Below are 23,913 nucleotides of genomic sequence, written 5' to 3' on the forward strand. Positions count from 1 at the left end.
GCTCCTCAGAGGCCTAAAAAATATTCACTTGTTTTATTTAACAACAAACTTCCCTCTGCAATTATTCATTCATTCATTTTCTACTGCTTATCCTCACGAGACTCACCCTGGTGCTGGAGCCTATCCCAGCTGTCTTCGGGCAAGAGGCGGAGTACACAATGGACTGGTCCCCAGCCAATCACAGGGCACATATAGACAAACAACCATTCACACTCACATTCATACCTATGGACAATTTGGAGTCGCCAATTAACCTAGCATGTTTTTGGAATGTGGGAGGAAGCCGGAGTACCTGGAGTAAACACACATGTGCACGGGGAGAACATGCAAACTCCACACAGATATGGCCGAGGGTGGAATTGAACTCGGGTCTCCTAGCTGTGTGGCCTGCACGCCAACCACTCATCTGCCGTGCAGCCTCCTATGCAATATTTTTTTTGTAATTCATGTCTAAATTGTTTTACTGCATTAAATAAAACCTAGTACGCAGATAGTTGTATCGCTCCACAACACAGGCTGAACAACAGATATGAAGCCAAACAACCTCGACATAGTTATGGACTAAGCAACAACTAAGAAAGTCCCTGTGCAAATTTGGATCAGACAGATGAGAATCATAAAATAAACTGTCTGTGAAAGTCAGCGGACAAACAGCAACATGCTAGACTTTTCCCTTTAATGTCAAAGCCTTAATGATGACGACCAAAATACTGTAGTGGTACAAGAAAGGGTCAATACATAAGGACAAGAAGATGGGTTGACAACAGTATCCACCATTGGGAAGTCTTAAAGCTGAGGGTGAGGAGTTGCTATGCCTTAAAAGAACCTGCTACTTTGCGCCATTTCACTTCAACAATAAAGGAGAGTACTAAGATGAATTTCAGAGGGACTTAGTTACCATTTAAAGGATCTAAGATTGGGTTGATACATGAATAAATACATGAAAGTAACTGAAAACTCAAACAGAAAGATGTGTGAGAGACAGTCATAGTAAGGAAAAATAAGGGCAGCGAGCAAAAGAGGTAGAATAGGAGCAGCTATGCTTGTTTACCAAAAAGGACCACACTCCCAGCACAAGAGGGGGGAGGGGAAAGCCTGCAAAGACAGAAGGAAGTCAGACTGGGTGCAGAACTTGGAGCTACCAGTTTCCCTCTCTTTAAACAAACAGTACTCTTTGAGGTATTTAATGCCACAAAATTCCCCCAAGCATGATGCAAAAGGGTTTGACACGCTACATGATACACAACGTGGTATCCAAAACCTTGCCAAGTGAGTAAATAAACCGGAAGACATTTTCAGGGATCGCTGTCCATTTACTAGCTGATAGAATGTTTACAGAAGTTGGAAGACGATTAATTGCAAATGATGGCCGACCCTTACTCTCATCGGCCTGATGCGGGGCTCGTTGGCTAGTGTGAGTTGCTGCTGCTGCCCTACCGGCTAGGTGCATTGGCTAACATTCCTTAGCTGAAGGAAAAAAGGCCCATATTCACTGATTGACTTTTCCTTTATGCGCATGAGTGCACTTTAGAGTGAGCGAGCATGTCATGTTTTTGAATTGAATTGATGGATTATGTTTAGTCTTTCTGTTAATTTGTACTTGATTTTAATACAACACCAGGGATTGTAACGCGACTGAAACAATACAAATTTTAGCCCATGATATATTTCGATCATTCATGTTGAAGACGCAAGCTAGCCACATCCAGCAAAATTGAGAGCGCCACGCTGCAACGCGTTGTCAATGTAACGTGACGCTGTAGCTAAAGCGGCTAAATGCCCTTACAGAGTGCAAAGCTGCTCTTCTAAGTTACTAATCCTCGACTCTGGTATGGCAGAAAACAAACTACAATTAGTGATATTAGTGAAAGTACAGTGATCCCTCATTTATCGCGGTTAATTGGTTGAAGACGCGATTGTAATAACTGAATTTCCAAGAAGTAAGATTGATTATTTATAAATGGAATGCTTTCGTAGATAGCGCATAGAAAACTAGTTTACCACAGTCAAAACATGCTTTTTTTTTTAAAGACATACATACATGACATATTTGATGCTAGATGATGTACAGAATAAGCATGCTATTGAAATATTTAATATAGCATGTTGGTAGATATATTACATCACTAATATTACTTATATATAATATATTATAATATAATATTACTCATATTACATATTTACTCTTTTGTGCCTTTTCACTTTTGCATTTAGGAATCTGATGGGATTTCCAAATATTTTTATTGGGGCCAACTGGGGCAGGCACTCTCTAAATTTGGTCAGGTTTATCACATGTCTGCACTGTGCAATGCGGCCAACTTCCCTAAACAAGCAATAAAAGGTGTCTTAGTGTTGAGTTCATTGGCTTTAAGTCATCTCCCTTTCAGACCCAAACGGGATGCCATGTTTTTTTTTTTCTTGGCGCACCGTGTCATTAACGATGGCCTGGTACAATAAAAAAAAAAATCACACATAGCCATGTCCACAGGGCAGAAAGAGCAAAACACAATTCCTGTGTACTTTGTTAAGTTGCAGGAGTAGAACATCCAAAATGCTGACGCACATTGACTAAATGTTTGCACAGCAATCCCTTGCCATCTTCAAATTTTATTGAAGTTAGCAAAACAGCATCATCGCAATTTTTATGTGTTTCTTTATTTGGATGAACCCAAAATCCAGAGACCTGTGTGTGAGTTCACACTGTGGGCAGCGTCTGCCCCCAAACTGGGGGGACGGTGTATCGAAAACACACGTTTACCATGGTAATAAAATAAAGTTTACCATTGTATACTAAAGTTCCAACATAGCGACACTTGTGTGTCGACTTCTTCAAGAGGAGGAATTGTATATATTTGCTGCTGCAACAGAAAAGGAAGAGAAGACGCTCGTCCTTTGCATAGGAGGAGTGCTGCAATCACAGCTTGTCATTCTTCCCACCACAGGGACTTGTACCCTGGCAGGAGAATGTTCTTACAAGAGGCATTCTGAACATGGCTAAAGAAAATAAAAAAAACAAACAACCTGCCTTGAAGCACAACGAGCATCATGCTTAGACTTTGTAGCGATGTTGCCAGATCTAAGTTGAGAGCTGGTATCCTTCAGTCTGCCCTGTTGTTTTGTTGCCAGCTTGTGGAATATAAAAGTTGACCAAATATTCGGCCTATTGCCACAAGCTTCAATAATACATGTGCGAGGCATGATTCATAACCAAGTACGGTTGGGAGATATACTTTATATATGGTATACCGGTAAAGAGTCTTCCAATAATAAGAATATGACAGGTGTTAATGAAAAACGTAAACAACAAGTTAGCTGCGCAAATTATATCGCTGTAGCTTGGTTAATACACAGGTCACATTGGTGGTTTGACTTTTTTTTGTTAGGCGTCAAAGTAGCTGTGTCCCAATGATGTGCATCGTTAGTTAGCTCATATTAACTCCCTTTCTTGCATTATAATGCACAGAAAAGGGAAACAAATATGTGTTCTTGTTTCACAGAAGGATTGTGAATTAATAAAAAAAAGTGCAGTGCCACTTTAAATGGGACCTATTATGTTTTTTTTAACATTTCAGACCTATAAATGTAGTTACAATGTTCAATTCTCGTGTTAAATGGTACCAAAGTTTCAGATAATTAGGTTTGAGCATTTGCAAGAAGTTTGGGATGGCTCAAAACATTCATTTCATAATTTTTATGCTTTAACATACTTAATTTCAGCCAGAAGTGAACAAAATTTGCTTAAATATGCATATTTTTGGATGCTAATAGGCTGTGTTCAACAACGAAAAAGTATGGCTTATTGAATAATATATTTTTTTAAAACCATGATCGAGCTCAGCCTTCCAATAAGTCTGAGGTCATTAGTCCAGTCCATTTCACTCTACCTGTACTGGAGTTATATCAGCATGTTGCCGCTGGTTTATGGTCATGCATCTGATCCTCCACATCCAAACCCCAGCATAGCCTGGCGTGCGCCTCTAATGAAATCTAACCCAGCATCCCAGCGCCTTGGATTGTGATTGGTCAACTTTTAATACATTTTCTGTGTGTACACGTATAACCGTCATTCGCACTTGCCATAAAAGTGTCTGTTGTAACAAGGGGTGTACGATAATAATCGGGCCTATATGATGAATTATGATGTCATACCAATAGGTTGTATAACTTTTTTTAAAAGCGTCAATGAAGTGAGACTACTGTGCTGGAAGAGGGGTTAGCATGTGCCAATCGTCTGCTCCTTTTCTATAAACGGCCTGTTGAAACATCCCCGTGAGAATCACTTGTAAACAAACATGGCATTGACCGTGTGGCACTTGTCACTGATTCAGAGCAGTACATTTCAAATGCCAATGCTTGACAAACATTCCGCAATGAAGGAAAAAACAAACAAGCTTAACTTCATAAAGCCACCTGAAACACCAGCATCCGGGGTTTGTTCCTATTTTCAGCAGCATTTGAAAATTGTAGAAAAAGTTTGCCACATGTGGCCAGGGGGCTAAAGCGAACTGTGATATATTCATGGAAATGTTGGCGCTGTTGTACTTATCTACTTTATGTTACTCTTACTTCCAGGTGTGCGCAAAGCAGAGTCAAATCAAAATTTAATAAAACCTATAGAACGATATTGTTATCGATACTCGGCTCGAGAAAGCAGAAAGTACTGGTATTGGCTTGAAAAAGAAAAAGTGCAACCCCTTGTTGTAAAATATTGATTAGTTCCAACTTCAATAACACCCTTTCGCTCTCTTTAATTGCCATTGTTCACAGCCTCAGAAGACAGCTAACAAGCTAACTAGGTGTCATAATAGTGCCATTGTTGCGTTGTTAGAAAAACAGTGGCGACTCCTAATTTGATCATTTGCAAGGGGTTTAAACTAAGTGAACATTCAATTAAAATGGACCAGGAAGTGCCGGTGTGAAGCAGCCTGATACTTTAAACTGACACTACTATTAGTATTACCATACGTGTGTTATATTCTTACTTGATCTGATTGAAGAAGCGGACATGTCACTCGCCAATGTAAACATTTCGCAAGCGCTCACACTCTTGCCTCTAATTACTCAATCATTAAAATCAACTAGTAACTGCAATCATGGAATAATCAAGTGGATTTCCCCCCATTACCAATGGACCAAAGGAGTTGCGACAAACCCCAATCATGTGCCAACATGCACAAAAGCATTTTTACAGCATTTAAACACTGAGTGGTCTTCTAGATGACATTGATGAAAGCCATTCAGAAATGTGCTTGGTCCCAAGTCTAACAGGTGTGTAAATATATACTAGGAATTTTTAAGAAAACACCCTTTTTTTAAGGTGTAAATTTAAAAGAATATGAGGAAAAGCAGCAAAAGCTCAAAAGCTGAGGAGGCCTGAGATATGCAACGCCAACATCTGCAGCGTTGTCAACATGAACCCAACAAACCAAACACTTGATATCTTGGTGGAAAACACCACCAGCAGCACTGCAGTGGTTTCCTCGCCATTGCTTACTGCACCAAATAAGAGCTTGAATACTGCTTGACTAGGCTCAGGCACGATTCCACCATGTTACGCCTCTCTTTTAACACCAGCGACACAGCAGACGTTCAACAGATATGAACCCATTCAAGACACTAATTGACACATTTCTATGTGTACACAAAGTCACGTTCAGCTTTGATATTTACCCAAAACCAGATCCGAGAACTGACACATACCGTGGGCGGATAGCAGTAAGTCGTTTAACTCTGCTCCCATCCAAAACAGGAATACCACTGTGACTGTAAAGTCACGTTAAAAACAAAAGACGACTACCAAGCAAGCAAAAACGACAATGCCAGTATCTAATATGCTCCATTTATATGTCATCTCATGCTACATTGGAATAATATTGACGAGTGCTGCTGCTGCATGTGGTTGTGCAAGTTCCCATAAAGGCTTATCTCGTAAGAATGCAGCACAAAAAACGTAAGCACAAAGAAGGCAATCACAAATGATAGCCCCCTATTATTAAACACAAGTTACAACTAGATGAGAGTAAATTCAACAAACAAGCTCGGAAGTCAACAGTCATACATTGCAACACACAAATTGCTGCAAAATGGGTGCATTTGTAGCGTGCAAAACATGAGCAAACGTAGACATTAGTAGAAGTTGACCTTTGTTGCTAGCCACAACATAGCAGATTACCACGGAGACAGCAATAGCTAGTTTGTTGTTGATGCCGCGTTAACCATGCGAACAAGAAAATTAAAAAAAACACTTACCTAGGTCTAAATGTCCTTAAAGTGTGAAGAGAAGCTTTATTCAACGCCACGGTGTGTTCAACCAATGCTGGATGTTCCCATTTGTTGCATTCGTTTTAACACAAATTGTCCCGGAAACATCCGCATAGACTTGCAAGGACCATTGCAGCTACAACAGCAGCCCACCACAAACGAAGCTAGCGCTAGCTAGTCAAAAAAAACCTTATACGCCAACAAAAAGACGGTAATATATCCACGAAAACACGGTTGCAACGCAGCTAGTTCATATTCTCCTCGGAGTGCGATCCCTTAGCAGTCCATTTGCTTATCGGTAGGTTGGCTCGTGTGCCAGGGAAGCCATCAAAATATCGTAGAATGTTGCGTTAAAGTCCTCCGCCAAGCCATTCGAACGTTTTTCAAGCGGCCTTCGACTTCAGAGTGGCGAGGCTCAGGACGGAAACGCTTGGGGGGATGAACGCCGCGCTGTGATTGGTCGATAAAGTCACCGCGCACAATGAAACTGTCTCCATTTTGGATCTGGGACGTATCCCTTTACTGTTTTGGTTGCGCAAGCAAAGACCCAACATGGCGGACCAAGCGCAGAGTTTCAGCACCGGAGCCCGCACTCTTGTTACAAAAGAAGGACCAATCAAAATAATTGCCTTCAAATCCTGTTTACTTTTTGTTGGCCTACTGGCGAAGTAGACTATTTTGGGAATATTTTCCTACATCCTTAAAGTAACATTTTTTATTATTATTTTTACATATTACATATTGAATTCGATAATATATTTATTGAGCGTTAGCGTTTGAAAAAGAAGGCTAAAAGGTTAGAAGACATAGGGGCGTGCGCGTCAACCTACAGTCGACAAGCGCTCAGACAAAATACACTAAGGTTTCCATATGGATGAAGTATTGTGAAGTACTGTGTTCCTATTGGACCCTTCGTATGTCAATCCAAAAATACAAGGACCCCATTACGTATTATTGGCTCAAACAAACTACCTGTAGATTGTCTTCAGAATGTGTTCCCTTCTGTCAAGATTAGAATAAAACACACATTTTAACCTTTTGTATGGCTATGATTTTTATCTTAATCAGTGTTGTTTTATTATTCTTCTCAATTAATGTGCAATACAATTTTTTTCTATAAAAAAACAACAACAAAAGTAGCCTGAATAGGTAGCTTGAATAGTAGCGCTTCCTGCTGGAGTAATAAAGCATTGCGGTTACATACAGCACACACGACCAATATGTGCTTCCTTGTTTTCACTGACTAATAACAATCAATACTAATACTACATTGCTTATCTCACAATTGGATTAAAAAAAATTGATAAACTAGTTTACTGGACATATTTTGGGCTCGCTGCGTAATCGTCGCGCAGTGAGTATACCCTCGAAGGCAACGAGTATACGCTCGACAGCCAAAACAAATATACAATATACTTAATTGGCACAACGTCAACACAAAAAATGTAAATTTCTGTTGAATATATTCCGGGAAACGAATATTAAAATTAATTTATATAATTTTTCATGAGTCTTTTTCTACTTCCGGGAAGTACGTCATGTGGTTGAATAACATAGCAAGCTAGCGAACAGGCGTAAATAAATGTTTGAATCCCATAGAAATAATGAGCACCTCAATTCATTATATAGCCAATTGCTGATCGATCAGTTATGGCAGCGTCTTTGTTGCACCACCGTTTTAGTGTGTGTCGGAAATATACTAGAGGTTTAGCGTGGACTTGGTCAAGGCACAACTGTCACATATTAGCCAACAAGGCGACCTCCAGCGACACTGTCCTCAATGTGCTTCTACGATGCAACAGTGCAAGAAAGATGATTGTTGGAATATCCAAGAGGACTCTAACTGGGAAGCCTTGGAATATAATCCAGGTAAGAAATAATTTAGTGGATTAAGTTGTTGCATTGTTTTGTGTTAGCACAATTCTGTGAATTTTACAATTGTCGCCTGCAATGAGCCACTGATTTGCTGCACTCCTGCTGCATTTAATTGGAATAAACATGCCTCATTAAAGGCAGTTGTTTATTGTTTATTGTAATTGTATGCAGATACATAGCAAACAAACAAAATGGTTGACGTTTCCATTTCAGCAACTTCTGTACAGACCACTCCCTCCTGGCATGGTTGGCATCAGCAAAGAGTTAATCAGGAGCAACCTGCTGAAAAATCCTGTTGGCTTGGCAAATTTACTTGGTAATTTTTTTTTCTATTAAATTAACATGCAAGTCAGTTCCTAATCCAGCAATATTTAATGGAAAATCATTTTGATTACAGGGGCAACAGACTTCTTCTGTACATCGCAGTCTAAACAAACAGAAAAGAAAAGTAATGGGCTGAAAGGGAAAACACCAGAGGAAGATGAAGGTGGTCTGTTATTCATATTATTACATATGCTAGTTCATATCATCTGTTTATTATTATGCTCTGCAATGTTTCTGTCAGTGCTTTATTTTACATTTATTCATTCATTTTCTACCGCTTTTTTTCCCTCACGAGGGTCGCGGGGGGTGCTGGAGCCTATCCCAGCTGTCTTTGGGCGAGAGGCGGGGTACACCCTGGACTGGTCGCCAGCCAATCACAGGGCACATATAGACAAACAACCATTCACACTCAAACAACCATTCACACTCACTCACATTCATACCTATGGACAATTTGGAGTCGCCAATTAACCTAGCATGTTTTTGGAATGTGGGAGGAAACTGGAGTACCCGGAGAAAACCCACGCATGCACGGGGAGAACATGCAAACTCCACACAGAGATGGCCGAGGGTGGAATTGAACCCTGGTCTCCTAGCTGTGAGGTCTGCACTCTAACCACTAGACCGCCGCGCCGCCCACATTTATATGTTTATTAATTTACCGTCTTTATTTGATTCTCATTCCTTTGTTTTGCATATTTTCAGACATGTCCCAATTTATATTTAATTTTTTCACAGAGGAGAAGAAACGCCGTGAACAGAAGGACCAGATGCACCGAGAGCGCTTGCGAATCCTTTTATTCGTAGGCATCATCTCGCTGGTGATAAATTTCATAAACACCAGCGGTGGTAACATCTCTTGGAACGACTTTGTCAACGAGATGTTGGCGAAAGGAGAGGTGTCGCGTGTGCTGGTGGTGCCTGAGAGCGACATTGTCGAAATTTACCTTCACCCTGGGGCAGTTATCTTCGGGAGGCCTGTATGTCGGTTACAATGTGTATTAACAAGCATTGAATAAAACGCTTCTGAATGATTATTATTACTATTGACTTGAATTTTCTCCATCTTTTGTATAGAGGATTGCGCTCATGTATCGGATGCAGGTCGCCAACATTGACAAATTTGAGGAGAAACTGAGAGCAGCTGAGGAAGAGCTGAATATTGATACAAAGGACCGGATACCTGTCTCCTACAAACGTACTGGATTCTTTGGAAAGTGAGAGCCTCATCTATTATGTTCATGTGGAAAAAAACTCTTTTATTGAGGTGACATTTTTTCCATTGCAGTGCTTTATATGCCCTTGGAATGGCGGCCATCGGCGTGGCTATTCTGTGGTATATCTTTCGTCTGGCGGGCATGGGTGGCAGAGAGGGTGGCTTCAGTGCATTTGTGAGTGACAGCAACTTTGTGTAATTTCTGTGCGTGCTACTCTTCTGTTCAAATACTTTTCATTTTAATATTCCCAACAGAATCAGCTAAAGATGGCTAAATTCACCATTGTGGACGGAAAGTCGGGGAAAGGCGTGAGCTTTAAAGATGTAGCAGGCATGCATGAGGCAAAGATGGAAGTTAAAGAATTTGTTGACTACCTCAAGGTATGGTACTTCACTTGTTTAAAATGTGTGTATTTTGCATCCGTCCGACGGACGTGGCGGTGGCACAGCAGTCATATATAAAAAGGACATCAAAGTCACTCCAATATCCCTCCAAAATGTTCACTCCTTCGAATTCACTGCCTTCAAACTGTCCGGTCCATCCCCCCTTGTCACTGCTGTCATCTATCGCCCCCCAAAACCAAACTCTTCTTTCCTATCAGATTTTACGGACCTCATCACCCAATTAAATGCAATCTCATCATCCATCCTTCTGCTCGGTGATTTCAACCTTCATATTGACAATTCCAACTCCAAACCTGCGACAGAATTCCTTGATCTTCTCAGCTGTTTCTCCATCACTCAACAAGTTAACTTCCCCACCCACACCAGAGGACACATCCTGGATCTTGTCTGCACTACTGGTATCAATATTCACAACCTCACTAGCCATAACCTGCACATATCAGACCATCTGGCCATCACATTTGATTTACACACATCTCCTAGTGTCTCAAAAATCAAACGTCAAATAACCTTCAGGAATCTCAAATCCATCAACCCTCATGCCCTTACCTCACTTCTAACCACAAAATTTGCTATCTCCCCTCCCCCGCTGTCTGAGGACCCCTCTGAACTTGTCTCCTACTACAACAATACCCTTTCCTCCTGTCTTGATGAACTGGCCCCTAAAAAAACCAAACTGGTCTCCTTCTCCCACACTGCCCCCTGGTACACCCCTCAGCTCCATAATATGAAGACCCGTAAACGCCAGCTTGAGAGACTGTACAAGAAATCTGGCCTAACTGTTCATCTTCAAGCTTACACAGATTTTCTACAGCAATATAAAGATGCCTTAAACACTGCCCGCTCACGATACTACTCCAATCTGATTATATCTAGTTCCAACAATCCTAAATCCCTCTTTTCAACAATCAACACACTGCTAAAGCCAAATGACAACTCCTCCTCATCCTTCACCACCACCAAATGCAACAACTTCTTAACCTACTTCCAGTCCAAAATTACCAAAATATACAGCTCCCTAAACCCCCCCTCGACTCACTCGCTTCCTCCTGACCCTCCACTATCTGGCTCCACCCAACGACTCTCCAAATTTACACCTATCTCACCCGTGCAACTCACTAAAATACTAACCGGTATGAAGACTCCAACATGCTCCCTGGATCCTATCCCTTCTTCATTCATCAAACCCTGCCTCCACATCATCTCCCCGCTGATCACAAGTATCATTAACTCCTCCCTTATCACTGGATCCGTCCCACAGTCTCTCAAGCTGGCGGCAATCACCCCCACACTCAAAAAGTCTGGTCTCGATCCCAATAACCTCTCCAATTTCCGTCCCATATCCAACCTCCCCTTTCTGTCCAAAATCCTTGAACGTGTCATAGCTGCTCAACTTCAATCTCACCTCAACTCCAACAGCCTGTTTGAATCCTTCCAGTCCGGTTTCCGTCCCAAACACAGCACTGAAACAGCTCTTCTTAAAATCACCAATGATCTTCTTCTCTCCTCCGATTCCGGCCATCTTACCATCCTCATCCTCCTAGACCTCACCGCAGCCTTTGACACCATTAGCCACTCTATCCTCCTGTCCCGCCTCAAAACCAGCCTCAATATCACCGATTCTGCTCTGTCTTGGCTCCAATCATACCTCACCAACCGTCAACAGTTTGTGCACATAAATAGCTGCTCCTCCTCCATAGCCCCTTTACCTCAAGGTGTTCCCCAAGGTTCGGTGCTTGGTCCTCTTCTCTTCATCCTCTACATCCTTCCACTTGGCAATATCATCCGTCGACATGGCCTCAATTTCCACAGCTACGCTGATGATATTCAACTATACATTTCTACCACCTCCATCAACTCCAACATCTACTCCACCCTCACCAACTGCTTAGCTGATATCAAAACTTGGATGGAACAAAATTTTCTCAAACTTAATAGTGACAAAACAGATATTATCATCATCGGTCCCAAAAACACCACGGCGCCCACCCATAATTTCCATCTTCAATTTGACAGCGCCACCCTCACTCCATCCCCGCTCATCCGCAACCTTGGTATCCTCCTAGACCCCACCCTTTCATTTGAACCCCACATCAAACAGTTAACCCGGACTGCATTCTTTCATCTTAAGAACATAGCCCGACTCCGTCCATCACTTACATTCTCTGCCGCTGAATCCCTAATCCATGCATTCATCACCTCCAGAATCGACTACTGCAACAGCATTCTCTACGGTACACCATCCAAAACCCTCAACAAACTACAATATATTCAGAACTCCGCTGCCCGCCTCCTCACCTCCACCCGCTCCCGTGAACACATTACCCCTGTCCTCCAAAACCTCCACTGGCTTCCCGTCCCCCAACGCATTCACTTCAAAATTCTTCTCATCACCTACAAAGCCCTCCACGATCTGACCCCCCATATCTCACAGACCTCCTCCATCCACATAATCCCCCGCGTCCCCTTCGCTCCTCAGACTCCAACCTCCTGGCACTCCCCTGTAAGACCAAGCTCCGAACCTGGGGAGACAGAGCCTTCTCCATCGCTGCCCCCACTCTCTGGAACTCTTTGCCCCATTCACTCCGTGCTTGCCCTGACCTTCCCACCTTCAAAAAACAACTCAAAACCCACCTCTTTAAATCTGTTTTTAATGTCTAACCTTCTATATCTGACTGCTGTGCCCCGCCCCCGCTTTTTTAACTGTGTACTAACCAATGAATGTTGTATTTTGGTGTGTCTTTTATTCTGTTTACTTGCTCTATTCAACTTCATTCTTTTGTAAAGTGTCTTTGAGTATCTTGAAAAGCGCTATACAAATAAAATGTATTATTATTATTATTATAAAATTTGTATTCACAATATCACTAGTTAGGCCTTGGTGATATACATATATGTAAAATATTGGCAAATGACCAGTTAGTGTGTCAGAATGTATGATGGAAGAACCTGAGTAAATAGATGAGTAGTTCTAACTAAGGATCGACCAATATATCGGTCGATATGCGCGTCACACTGCGGATGAGCAGTCATCACATCGATGCTAAATAAAACTTAAACTACGACAGAAATGTTTTGCACATGGTTGAATATTTACTCCTTTTTAAATTGATTATGCTGTTTTAAATGTGTTTTTAAGAAAGCTGAATTCTTCTGTGTTCAGTGTTTACATTTCAATAAATATTTGTTTAAACTTGAGACCTGTAATATTTGTTATCATTGTCATTTTTTCATATAAATTGAGGACGCAAAAGCAGTATTGGCCCAAGCAAAATCGGCCATCTGCTAAGGAAAATGGAAAAAATCGGCCGGAAAAAACCATATCGGTCGATCCCTTTGACATTGTCTAAACTCACTTTGCGGAAAAGATATTGTGATATTCAACATGAATATATCCCTAAATCTAGTTCATACTAAAATATCGTCTCCATATTATCTATTTTTCAGAATCCTGAACGATACCTCCTTCTGGGAGCCAAGGTTCCAAAGGGGGCACTGCTGCTCGGCCCTCCGGGGTGTGGAAAGACTCTACTGGCAAAAGCTGTCGCCACAGAGGCTCAGGTGCCATTCCTGGCAATGGCAGGTTCTGAATTTGTCGAGGTCATAGGAGGTATGTCTGTATGCCCTGATCAAAACATTTTGGTTTTTCTCTAGATCAGGGGTCTCAAATTCAATTTACCTGGGGGCCACCGGAGCTAGGTTCTGGGTGAAGCCGGGCCGCATCAGGTTTAAAAAAAACGCATTTATTAAAAACTGGAAAAAAAATCAATAAAAAAAACTATCTTCAATGCTTTTGCTTCTGCTATACCCTACACTTTTTCAGTACTTTGGTTCCGGTTTTCCACACCAAAATATCTGATAAAACATTCCACTGTTCTCAAATATCTTAATTTTTATTTTTCTATACACAAAATAAGATACAAAAAAACAAATTAAGAATAAAGACAATAAATCAATCAATCAGTAATAAATAAGTAAAATAATAGTAATAATAATAGTAATAATAATAGTAATAATAACAGCAAATAAAAAGGTAAGAAACCACATACAGTTGGTAGAGAAATTATTTTTTTCAGATTCAAATGTACAGTATTAACAGTTATTTAACCTTTAACATGAACATTAATGAAACTTAATAATTTGACCCAATTAGCAAGTTAGCATCGTACTCAGTTCCATCTGGGAGCAGCGTCGTAACTTTAACAACATGTTTGATGAGATGCTTTATCTTGACGTGTATTTTCCCTTTTATTCCAAATCATTTCCTGCATTTATTTGTACCTAGCGTAATAAGCCTTTAGCTTCATTGCTAATCCAAAGCAAAACAGGGCGGGGTAACAGGGTAGGGTAACAGTATGGGCGGGGCAAAATCATGTTAATTGTGTCCGGTGTGCACACAGCTTTAAGCTGTCATTTCAACATTAAACTTTGGTATCAAGGTGGGGGCCTCAAAATAGCGTCTGGCGGGCCGCATTTGGCCCATGGGCCGCGAGTTTGAGACCCCTGCTCTAGATGGATAGTGACAGTTATGAGATCGGGAAGGCCTGGGTTCGATTCTTCGCTTGGCATCTCCATTACTGGTGAGTTTTATATATTATATTTATATATTATACATATATATATATATATAAGACCTTGGTTCAATTCCACCCTCGGCCATCTCTGTGTGGAGTTTGCATGATCTCACCGTGCGTGCGTGGGTTTTCTTTGGGTACTCCGGCGTCCTCCCACAATCCAAAAACATGTTAGATTAATTAGCATCTATAAATTGTCCATAGGTATGAATGTGAGTGTGAATGGTTGTTTGCCTATTGAAGACCACACAACTTATTTTTTACTTTGAAAACAATGTAGTCAGATAATGGAATTACATTTAGACAATTTTAAGTCTTTTAACTGCTTTAGGGTTCTTAGATCTGCATTAGTTATTAAATAATTGCTTTTATGGATAAAAATTTCAAAAAAGTACACATTCTTCCGATACAGATTCTTTATTGTGTTTGTAGGTCTCGGTGCTGCCAGGGTGAGGAGCTTATTCAAAGAGGCTCGTGCTCGTGCTCCCTGCATTGTCTACATCGATGAGATTGATGCTGTCGGGAAGAAGCGCTCCACCAACATGTCAGGCTTCTCCAACACAGAAGAGGAGCAGACTCTCAACCAGTTGCTGGTGGAGATGGACGGTGCGTCCATCTCGGGCTGTCATGGTTGTTGCTAATTCTCTTGCCGCAGGAATGAATTGGATTGTTTTTCTGCTTCAGGGATGGGAACAACAGACCATGTGATTGTCCTTGCGTCCACTAACAGAGCAGACATTTTGGACAATGCTTTGATGAGACCTGGAAGGTTGGACCGGCATGTTTTCATTGATCTTCCAACCTTGCAGGTGCAAACCGGTTGGACTTAGCTTGAACACAGTACCACGCTAAGTCTGAAAATGATAATACGTTGAGTTTGTGGGCCTAAATTAATATTTGCTTCCCAGGAAAGGATGGAAATATACGAGCAACATCTGAAGATCTTGAAGCTAACTCAACCTGCAAACTTCTACTCATTGCGTTTAGCGGAACTCACCCCTGGATTCAGCGGTATATTTTTTTTTGTTATGTTTGGATGCATAGTGTTCTCACTCACTATAATGATGTTCTGTACAGGTGCTGACATTGCTAACATATGTAATGAAGCTGCCCTGCATGCCGCCAGAGAGGGGCGCAAGTCAATTGATACTTTCAACTTTGAGTATGCAGTAGAGAGAGTAATCGCAGGTATTTACTCCTGTAATGTAAGTATAATATTTCATTTTATAATCATGGTGAAATGTGTGTTCATAGGAAGTGTAAAGAAGAGTAAGATCCTTTCCAAAGAGGAGCGGAGGGTGGTCGCCTTCCACGAATCGGGGCATGCTTTAGTCGGGTGGCTGCTTGAGCACACGGAGGCGGTCATGAAGGTACTGTAAAGCGTTCCCTGAGAATGAGTATTCTACTAACTTATCACATACTACAGTATTAATTGTACCCTGTACCCTAGAAAGCGCCCATGAATGATACGGGAAAAGGCCGAAATGATACTGTGTCAAAGCCCAGGGCAGTGATACTGATAAAATATAGAGTTTAACCATGTCTAGTATCAGCCCCCGTAGCTGTCCAATCAGAGCGCGCTGCTCTGGTATCGTGCCCGTGAAACAACCAATCAGAGAACAGCGCACAAGGGTTTGTTTTGCTGCCGTCTGTGCTCTGTCAACATGTCAGCGGTTGACACTCCCGGCGAAAGACAAATAGAGAAAATAGCAAACAGAATATTAGAAATGGAACGTTTTATCACCATTAATGAGGAGGACACTCTTGAAATGATGGAAAAAACTAAAAATGCAAATACAAGTCGGAAAACCAAGGGCGACTACAACTGCAAGAACGAACGAAGACTGGTAGAAAGTATTCCCCCGCCTGAGTTAGACAAATACGTGTCTATGTTTATTGTAACGTCGTTGCCGACGCTATGGAAAGGACACGACTGTGATCGCTAACAAGCTTTTATTACACAACAATACTGGCTACTGTCGGCCGTAACCACGCCGTTGCAACCACCGCCAGCAACAACGCAACAGGGCTTCCTCAACACGACACGCCCCCACCACTGGTGCATTCACAGTCACGCGGAACAGTCAGACACTCAAGAGCACAACATGTCAACGTCAGGGTCGCTACATTATTTTATCAATCATTCATTCATTCATTCATTTTCTACCGCTTTTCCTCACGAGGGTCGCGGGGGGTGCTGGAGCCTATCCCAGCTGTCTTCGGGCGAGAGGCGGGGTACACCCTGGACTGGTCGCCAGCCAATCACAGGGCACATGTAGACAAACAACCATTCACACTCACATTCATACCTATGGACAATTTGGAATCGCCAATTAACCTAGCATGTTTTTGGAATGTGGGAGGAAACCGGAGTACCCGGAGAAAACCCACACATGCACGGGGAGAACATGCAAACTCCACACAGAGATGCCCGAGGGTGGGATTGAACCCTGGTCTCCTAGCTGTGAGGTCTGCGCGCTAACCCCTAGACCACCGTGCCGCCCTATTTTATCAATCAGAAAAGAAAATGGGGATGAATACGAGCCTGATTCTCTCAAATCAAGATTCAACTCTCTGGCACGTTACATGATGGCAAAACGAAAGTACGTAATAATAAGCTCATGATTATTAGTCATGATTATTAGTCATGATTAGTCATAACTAATCATGACTTCGGTCTCGGGCTGATACTGACACTTGGGGGCATGATACCTGGCCTGATACCAGACAAACCATGTGATAACCTATAAATATCACTGGTTAGCACCTACTATTGGCAAGTTACTTTGAAATATGTATTTCAGATCCGCTATGATTGAACTGTAAATACACAAAAGGATGCCAATAGTCTACAAAAGCAAATAACCTCCAGTCCCTCTTTAGCTTCTAAGTTCAGTCCATTCGTTAATTCTAGTCACATTAGAGGCGGAATGAGCCGGAATGCTGTCAGAATGAAAATTATTGTTTTTTTCTGGGTGTATTCCAAATATTTGGGCCGATTCTTGTGGCCCGATTGCTCGTCCTAAAAATGTTTGAGGTGCATTACAAGAGAAAAAATATCGAATTGCATTGCAAAGGTATTCTAACCGGACTCTAAATATTCTTACGGTATTCCAGCAGCATTCTAAACATCCCGATCGCATTTCAGGGAGAAAATTCAAATCCTGCCATATTGTCGCTACATGTGCCTGGAATGAGATGAAACACAGCTCAAATGCGTCTCAATTGCTGTTGAAATATATTTATTCATTTAATATTATTATTCTAATATTAATATTGAGGTCCAATGCGGTTTTCGTCCTGGTCGTGGAACACTGGACCAGCTCTACACCCTCACGAGGGTGCTTGAGTGTGCATGAGAGTTTGCCCAACCGGTCTACATGTGCTTTGTGGACTTGGAAAAGGCATTCGACTGTGTCCCTCGTGGCATCCTTTAGGGCAGGGGTCGGGAACCTTTTTTGCTAAGAGAGCCATGAAGGCCAGATATTTTAAAATGTGTATCTGTGAGAGCCATATACATTTTTTAAACATTGAATGCAATAAAATGTGTGCATTTTTATGTAAGACCAACAGTTTTAGATATAATGGGCTCTAATTACGTAGACCAGGCACACTACCCCACGCCAATGGTGTGTGGCCAGCACACTTTCATGAGCAGCGCATTGTCCAATAATAAATCAAATACTTGCTGCCATTAATGCAACTTCTGCTGCTGCATGGTTTTGCACCGTACTCCGTACACATATTTCATTCTTTTGGCCATCTTCGTCAGAAGGCTTGGTTCTGCAGCTTTAGCTAGGTGACTATTTGACTAAAGGAGTAAAGTTTGCATTTACATGTTGACATCTCAATGACCGAGGTAGACTACCGCATTACCCAGTAATAATCGAGTTTTGGTGTTTGACCTGGAAAATATCATCAGGAAAGATAGATATGGTTGGCCGTATTGCAGTAGAAAAGAGCTAGACAGATTAAAATGCATAAGAAAGTTGTTGATTATTATTATTATTTTTTTTTTACCTACCTGGCTCCCGAGCCATAGGTTCCCTACCTCTGCTTTAGGGGGTGCTCCGGGAGTACGGGATTGGTGGCGTGCTACTACGTGCTATCCGGTCCTTGTACAAATGGGACAGGAGCTTGGTTCGAATTGCCAGTAGTCAGTCGAGCCTGTTTCCGGTAAACGTTGGCCTCCGCCAAGGCTGTCCTTTGTCACCGATTCTGTTCACAATTTTCATGGACAGAATTTCTAGACGCAGCAAAGGCGCTGAGGGAGTCCGGTTCGGGGACCTTAGAATCTCGTCTCTGCTATTTGCAGATGATGTGGTTCTTATGGCTTCTTCGGGCGGTGACCTTCAACGTTTACTGGGACGGTTTGCATCTGAGTGTGAAGCTTCTGGGATGAGAACCTCCAAATCAGAGGCCATGGTTTTCAGTCGGAAAAGGGTGGAGTGCTCCCTCCGGGTTGGGAATGAGGTCCTGACCCAGGTGGAAGAGTTTAGGTATCTCGGGGTCTTGTTCACAAGTGAGGGAAGGTGGGAGCGTGAGGTCGACCGACCGACGGATCGGTGCAGCCTCGGCAGTAATGGTCCGTCGTGGTGAAAAGAGAGTTGAGCCGGAAGGCAAAGCTCTCAATTTACCGGTCGATCTCTGTTCCCACCCTCACCTATGGTCATGAGATTTGGGTCATGACCGAAAGAACGAGATCACGGATACAGGCGGCTGAAATGAGTTTCCTCCGTAGGGTAGCTGGACTCCAGGAGGGGCTCAGAGTAGAGCCGCTTCTCCTTCACATCCAGAGGAGCCGGTTGAGGTGGCTCGGATGCCCGGATCCGGATGCCTCCCAGGTGAGGTGTTCCGGGCATGCCCAGTCGGAAAAAGGCTGGGCATGAGATAAATAAAAAAGTGCAAGGCCGTTAAGACATTTAAAAACCAGTAAGAGCATCTTAAAATCTTAATAGTATTCTCAATATTCCTACTGTGTTCCAACTACATTCAAATGTGCAGGAATGATTCAAGACAAGTTTGAAATGAAATATAAGTATTCAAATGACATTCTTATGAAGCAATAATTCCGTCCCGAATATGAAGCGAACTTTGAAATGTCTAATTTGACTGCTTGTACTTGATTTGAGTTGATTCAGAATAAGTGTGGCAGGGGATTAAATGACATGATGTTTGTCTCAGGTGTCCATTGCCCCTCGGACAAACGCAGCCCTTGGATTTGCCCAGATCCTGCCTCGTGATCAATTCCTATTCACCAAGGAGCAGCTGTTTGAGCGCATGTGCATGGCTCTTGGAGGAAGAGCTGCAGAAGCCATCACCTTTAACAAAGTTACAACAGGTACACCTGATGTACAAGCCTCTACCGCACTCTGTATGCACTATATACGACACAGATGCATTATGAATCGTTTTAACAAACAAATCTTCGCAATGTGTCCTCAGGAGCGCAGGATGATCTACGTAAGGTGACCCGCGTGGCCTACTCCATGGTGAAGCAGTACGGCATGTGTAACAGTGTCGGTCAGGTGTCGTTCCCTGAAGCGGAGCAGCAGGGCGCTGTTGGGCGCCGACCTTTCAGCCAAGGACTGCAGCAGCAGATGGATCATGTAAGTTCTCAATTTGTAATCTGCGCTCTGTTCGTTATTGCTTTATTGATTTGACTATTGACTCCGTTTTTTTCCCACATTCCAAAAACATACTAGGTTAACTGGCGACTCCAAATTGTCCATAGGTATGAATGTGAGTGTGAATGGTTGTTTGTCTATATGTGCCCTGTGATTGGCTGGCGACCAGTCAGTTGGGATAGGCTCCAGCATACCCCCAACCCTAGAAAATGGATGGATTTGACAACTGCTATCATTTTGAACCACAAGCACATTTTTGTACCTTGTAGGAGGCTAAGATGTTGATAGCTCGTGCATACCGTCACACAGAGAAGCTGCTGTTGGACAACAGAGACAAGCTAACAGTGGTGAGTGTCCCTCCCCCTCTCCCCTCTCCATTTGTCTACATCAGTGTTATTTAACCTTTTTTGAGCCATGGCACGTTTTTTTTTTACATTGGAAAAATCTTGTGGCACACCGCTAACCAAAAATGTTACAAAATGTCACCACAACCTCACACGTGCATCAATAAGTCTATGGGAGGAACAAGGTAGGTGTTGCCACACGGACCAATATTACATTGCTCTGCCAGTCTTTACACCACAGACACTCCACAGTAGCCACGTTTTTACATCACCACTTTTTCTCTTTCCTAATGACCTTTCGGGAAACAATGGTATCCATAGAAAGGAATATTCCAATCTCTTGTCTACATGCGCCGTGAAAATCAAACAGAATAGTCAATAGGGCATGCCCAGTAAAACGTAAACATCAACATCACGTGATACCGGCTTCCCCAAGTTTTTCTTTCACTTGTTGGAATAACTCCGTATTGCCAGTTTTTCGTCTGTCCAGTCTTGAAATTTAGTTTGAATCAAAAACAAACTTTGCTTAGTCCAGTGCCGATTGCTGGCCTCCATTTTTAAAAGTGAAGAACGTCTGGATCTGCGTGTTACGTCATATCTGAGCATGCGCTGAAAGAACGCACCCGGGATAAATTTAAACAGGAAGTATAGAAGGGTTTAGATTCTGTTTTACAGATGGCGGTAATGCATATGAAAGCTGCTTGCCAACCGCCAATAAACAACAGAAGAAGAAAAACACCACGAAGAAGAACGCAGTCTGACAACTTTCCGTTTGAGCGGGTACAAGATACCTCAATCGGATTGGTTAAAGGAATATTCCATCCCTGTTCAATTCTTTCCGTTTGAGCAAATAAACCAAATGCAATTGGAATATTTGGGTCCATGTATACTATTGACATAATGGATATTGACATAATATTTGCAAATGATGATTAATAAATGTTAATTATAAAAAGTGATATTGGATAATTCCTCACGGCACACCTGACGGTTTCTCAAGGTACACTAGTGTGCCGCGGAACAGTGGTTGAAAATCACTGCTCTACATTCATGAAGATGGTGTCCACTGTTTTTGTAAAATGCTTGCAGTTGGCCAATGCTCTATTGGAGCGGGAGGTGGTGAACTACGATGACATCGAGGCTTTGCTGGGTCCTCCACCGCACGGACCGAAGAAGATGATTTTGCCACAGAGCTGGGTGGAAGCCGAGCGGGACAAGCAAGACTCGGGAGAAGACGAACCACAGCCACCTTCACGCAGACGCGGTGAAGAAGACATGAATCCAGACTTGGTCTGAAGTAGGCATCAGATTTCTTTTTGGGATGACATTGTCATGTCATGAAAGTTTGGATGGAGTTCAGACCTTCAGTGGAAATGCAGGTCTGTTCCAGCCCAATGTGTGTGAATTACAGGTGAAGAAAGAAAGCTGTAGGTTTGTTGGAAACCATCACTACTCTTCTACACAGTGTTTGTAACTTAGCTTACATACGAAAAGGCTTTTTGTTGGCATTGGTCTTTTTTGGAGAACTCCTGCACTTTTAATGTATGCTAATGCAATAACATCTGCATTGTGTTTTGGCAATAAAATGAATTGCATTGAATGAAATAATTACAGCTGTTCTCCCCGTGCATGCGTGGGTTTTCTCCGGGTACTCCGGTTTCCTCCCACATTCCAAAAACATGCTAGGTTAATTAGCGACTCCAAATTGTCCATAGGTATGAATTTGAGTGTGAATGGTTGTTTGTCTATATGTGCCCTGTGATTGGCTGGCCACCAGTCCAGGGTGTACCCCGCCTCTCGCCCAAAGACAGCTGGGATAGGCTCCAGCACCCCCGCGATCCTCGTGAGGAAAAGCGGTAGAAAATGAATGAATGAATGAAATAATTACAGCTGCAATGGGCTGATGACCAGTCCAGGGTGTACCCCGCTTTTTTCCCAATGTCAGCTGGGATAGGCTCCAGCATACCCCCTGTGATCCTAATGAGGGTAAACGACATGGAAAATGGATGGAAATAATTGCAGTAGTGGATTATGGTCCAGGCATGAATGTGTACTTCATTCTCTTCAGACTTTTTACCCACAGGCCAAATGTTTCAATTTAAGTTCATCGTTTGCTGACAACACCAAAGCAGCGTAATTTCAAGTAGCGTTTTCCAAAATGCATATTGTTAAAGTACAATTAAACAATATACACTGCTCACGAAAATTAAAGGAGCACTTTAAAGAAACACATTAGATACATCAGATCTCAATATGAAGTTGGATATCTATACAAATAATGACAGGGCAGTGTCTTAGGAACAAAAGGATGCCAAGTCTTTTAATGGAAATAAAAATTTTCAGCCTACAGAGGGCTCAATTGTGTAGACACCATAAAATCAGAGTGAAATGAAGATGTGGTAGGCCAGTCCATTTGTTCCGAAACTTAATTTCTGCAACTCAAAATGCTTTTCGGTATCTTGTGTGGCCCCCATGAGCTTGTACGCATGCTTGACAATGTGGCGGCATGCTCCTAATGCGACGACGGATGGTGTCTTGTGGCATTTCCTCCCAGGTCTGTGTGAGGACCCAAACATAATGTCCCATAGATGTTTCAATTCCTTCATCCTCCAGGTACTGCCTGCATACTCTTGCCACGCGAGGCCGGGCATTGTCGTGCATTAGTATAATCTGTATAATCTGTATAATCTAGTTAGTATAATTAGTATAATCTGTATAATCTACAATAGCCATATTATAGTCATTTCCATACCCTAGTCACTCCATTGCAATACTGTATATATTACTGTTATTATATATTGTCATACCCACACTGTTTATAATCTGTATAATCTACAATAGCCATATTATAGTCATTTATATCCTTGTACATATCCTCACTGTATTATAGTCATAGCCTGTATAGTTTTATTTACATAGATCTGTCCATACTAATGTACTTATAAAAATTGCACTTCTGGTTGGATGCTAACTGCATTTTGTTGCCCTGTACAAGTGACATGAGCAATAACAATAAAGTTGAATCTAATCTAATCTAATTAGGAGGAAACCAGGACCTACTGCACCAGCGTAGGGTCTGACAATGGGTTCAAGGAATTAATCTCGATACCTTATGGCAGACAGAGCACCATTTCCTAGGCAGTAGAGGTCTGTGCGTCCCTCCATGGATATACCTCCCCAGATCATCACTGACCCACCACCAAACCTGTCATGTTGAAGTCTAATAATCTCAGGGATTGATTTTCTTTATTCTTGATTTGTTTATTTTTCATCTTATTTTGTGCAGA

The 23,913-nt window shown here is 42.1% G+C and overlaps 2 protein-coding genes across 4 annotated transcripts in view; one reads left to right on the forward strand and one right to left on the reverse strand.

Moving 5' to 3' along the window:
- Positions 1 to 6,683, reverse strand: part of ankrd11 (ankyrin repeat domain 11) — a 108,269-nt gene extending 101,586 nt beyond the window's left edge. For both annotated transcript variants that reach the window (XM_058088757.1, XM_058088755.1), the window contains exon 1: positions 6,250 to 6,683. The gene's annotated coding sequence lies outside the window, so the exon portion shown is untranslated. The remainder of the gene's footprint in view (positions 1 to 6,249) is intronic.
- Positions 6,684 to 7,773: 1,090 nt separating this feature from the next.
- Positions 7,774 to 22,234, forward strand: spg7 (SPG7 matrix AAA peptidase subunit, paraplegin). Of its 2 annotated transcripts, XM_058088759.1 has the most exons (17): positions 7,774 to 8,130; positions 8,350 to 8,452; positions 8,534 to 8,623; positions 9,199 to 9,440; positions 9,538 to 9,677; positions 9,749 to 9,851; positions 9,932 to 10,057; positions 13,529 to 13,691; positions 15,088 to 15,261; positions 15,340 to 15,464; positions 15,564 to 15,666; positions 15,733 to 15,843; positions 15,910 to 16,025; positions 19,840 to 19,996; positions 20,101 to 20,264; positions 20,552 to 20,629; positions 21,716 to 22,234. In XM_058088759.1, exons 1-17 carry the CDS (start codon positions 7,912 to 7,914, stop codon positions 21,920 to 21,922), a joined length of 2,421 nt encoding a protein of 806 aa, XP_057944742.1. In that variant the 5' UTR covers positions 7,774 to 7,911; the 3' UTR covers positions 21,923 to 22,234. The 2 variants fall into 2 exon arrangements, with proteins under 2 accessions (XP_057944742.1, XP_057944743.1); XM_058088760.1 differs by lacking the exon at positions 15,733 to 15,843.
- Positions 22,235 to 23,913: the final 1,679 nt, after the last annotated feature.

Source organism: Doryrhamphus excisus, chromosome 12 (assembly GCF_030265055.1).
Source record: "Doryrhamphus excisus isolate RoL2022-K1 chromosome 12, RoL_Dexc_1.0, whole genome shotgun sequence".
NCBI classification, from domain to species: domain Eukaryota; kingdom Metazoa; phylum Chordata; class Actinopteri; order Syngnathiformes; family Syngnathidae; genus Doryrhamphus; species Doryrhamphus excisus.

Bases quoted from the DNA above. Each gene is read 5' to 3' on its own strand.
- spg7 (XM_058088759.1), top strand. From the start codon at position 7,912: ATGGCAGCGTCTTTGTTGCACCACCGTTTTAGTGTGTGTCGGAAATAT. The intron at 8,624-9,198 runs GTGGTCTGTTAT...ATTTTTTCACAG, and splicing joins AACACCAGAGGAAGATGAAG to AGGAGAAGAAACGCCGTGAA. The intron at 10,058-13,528 runs GTATGGTACTTC...TCTATTTTTCAG, and splicing joins AATTTGTTGACTACCTCAAG to AATCCTGAACGATACCTCCT.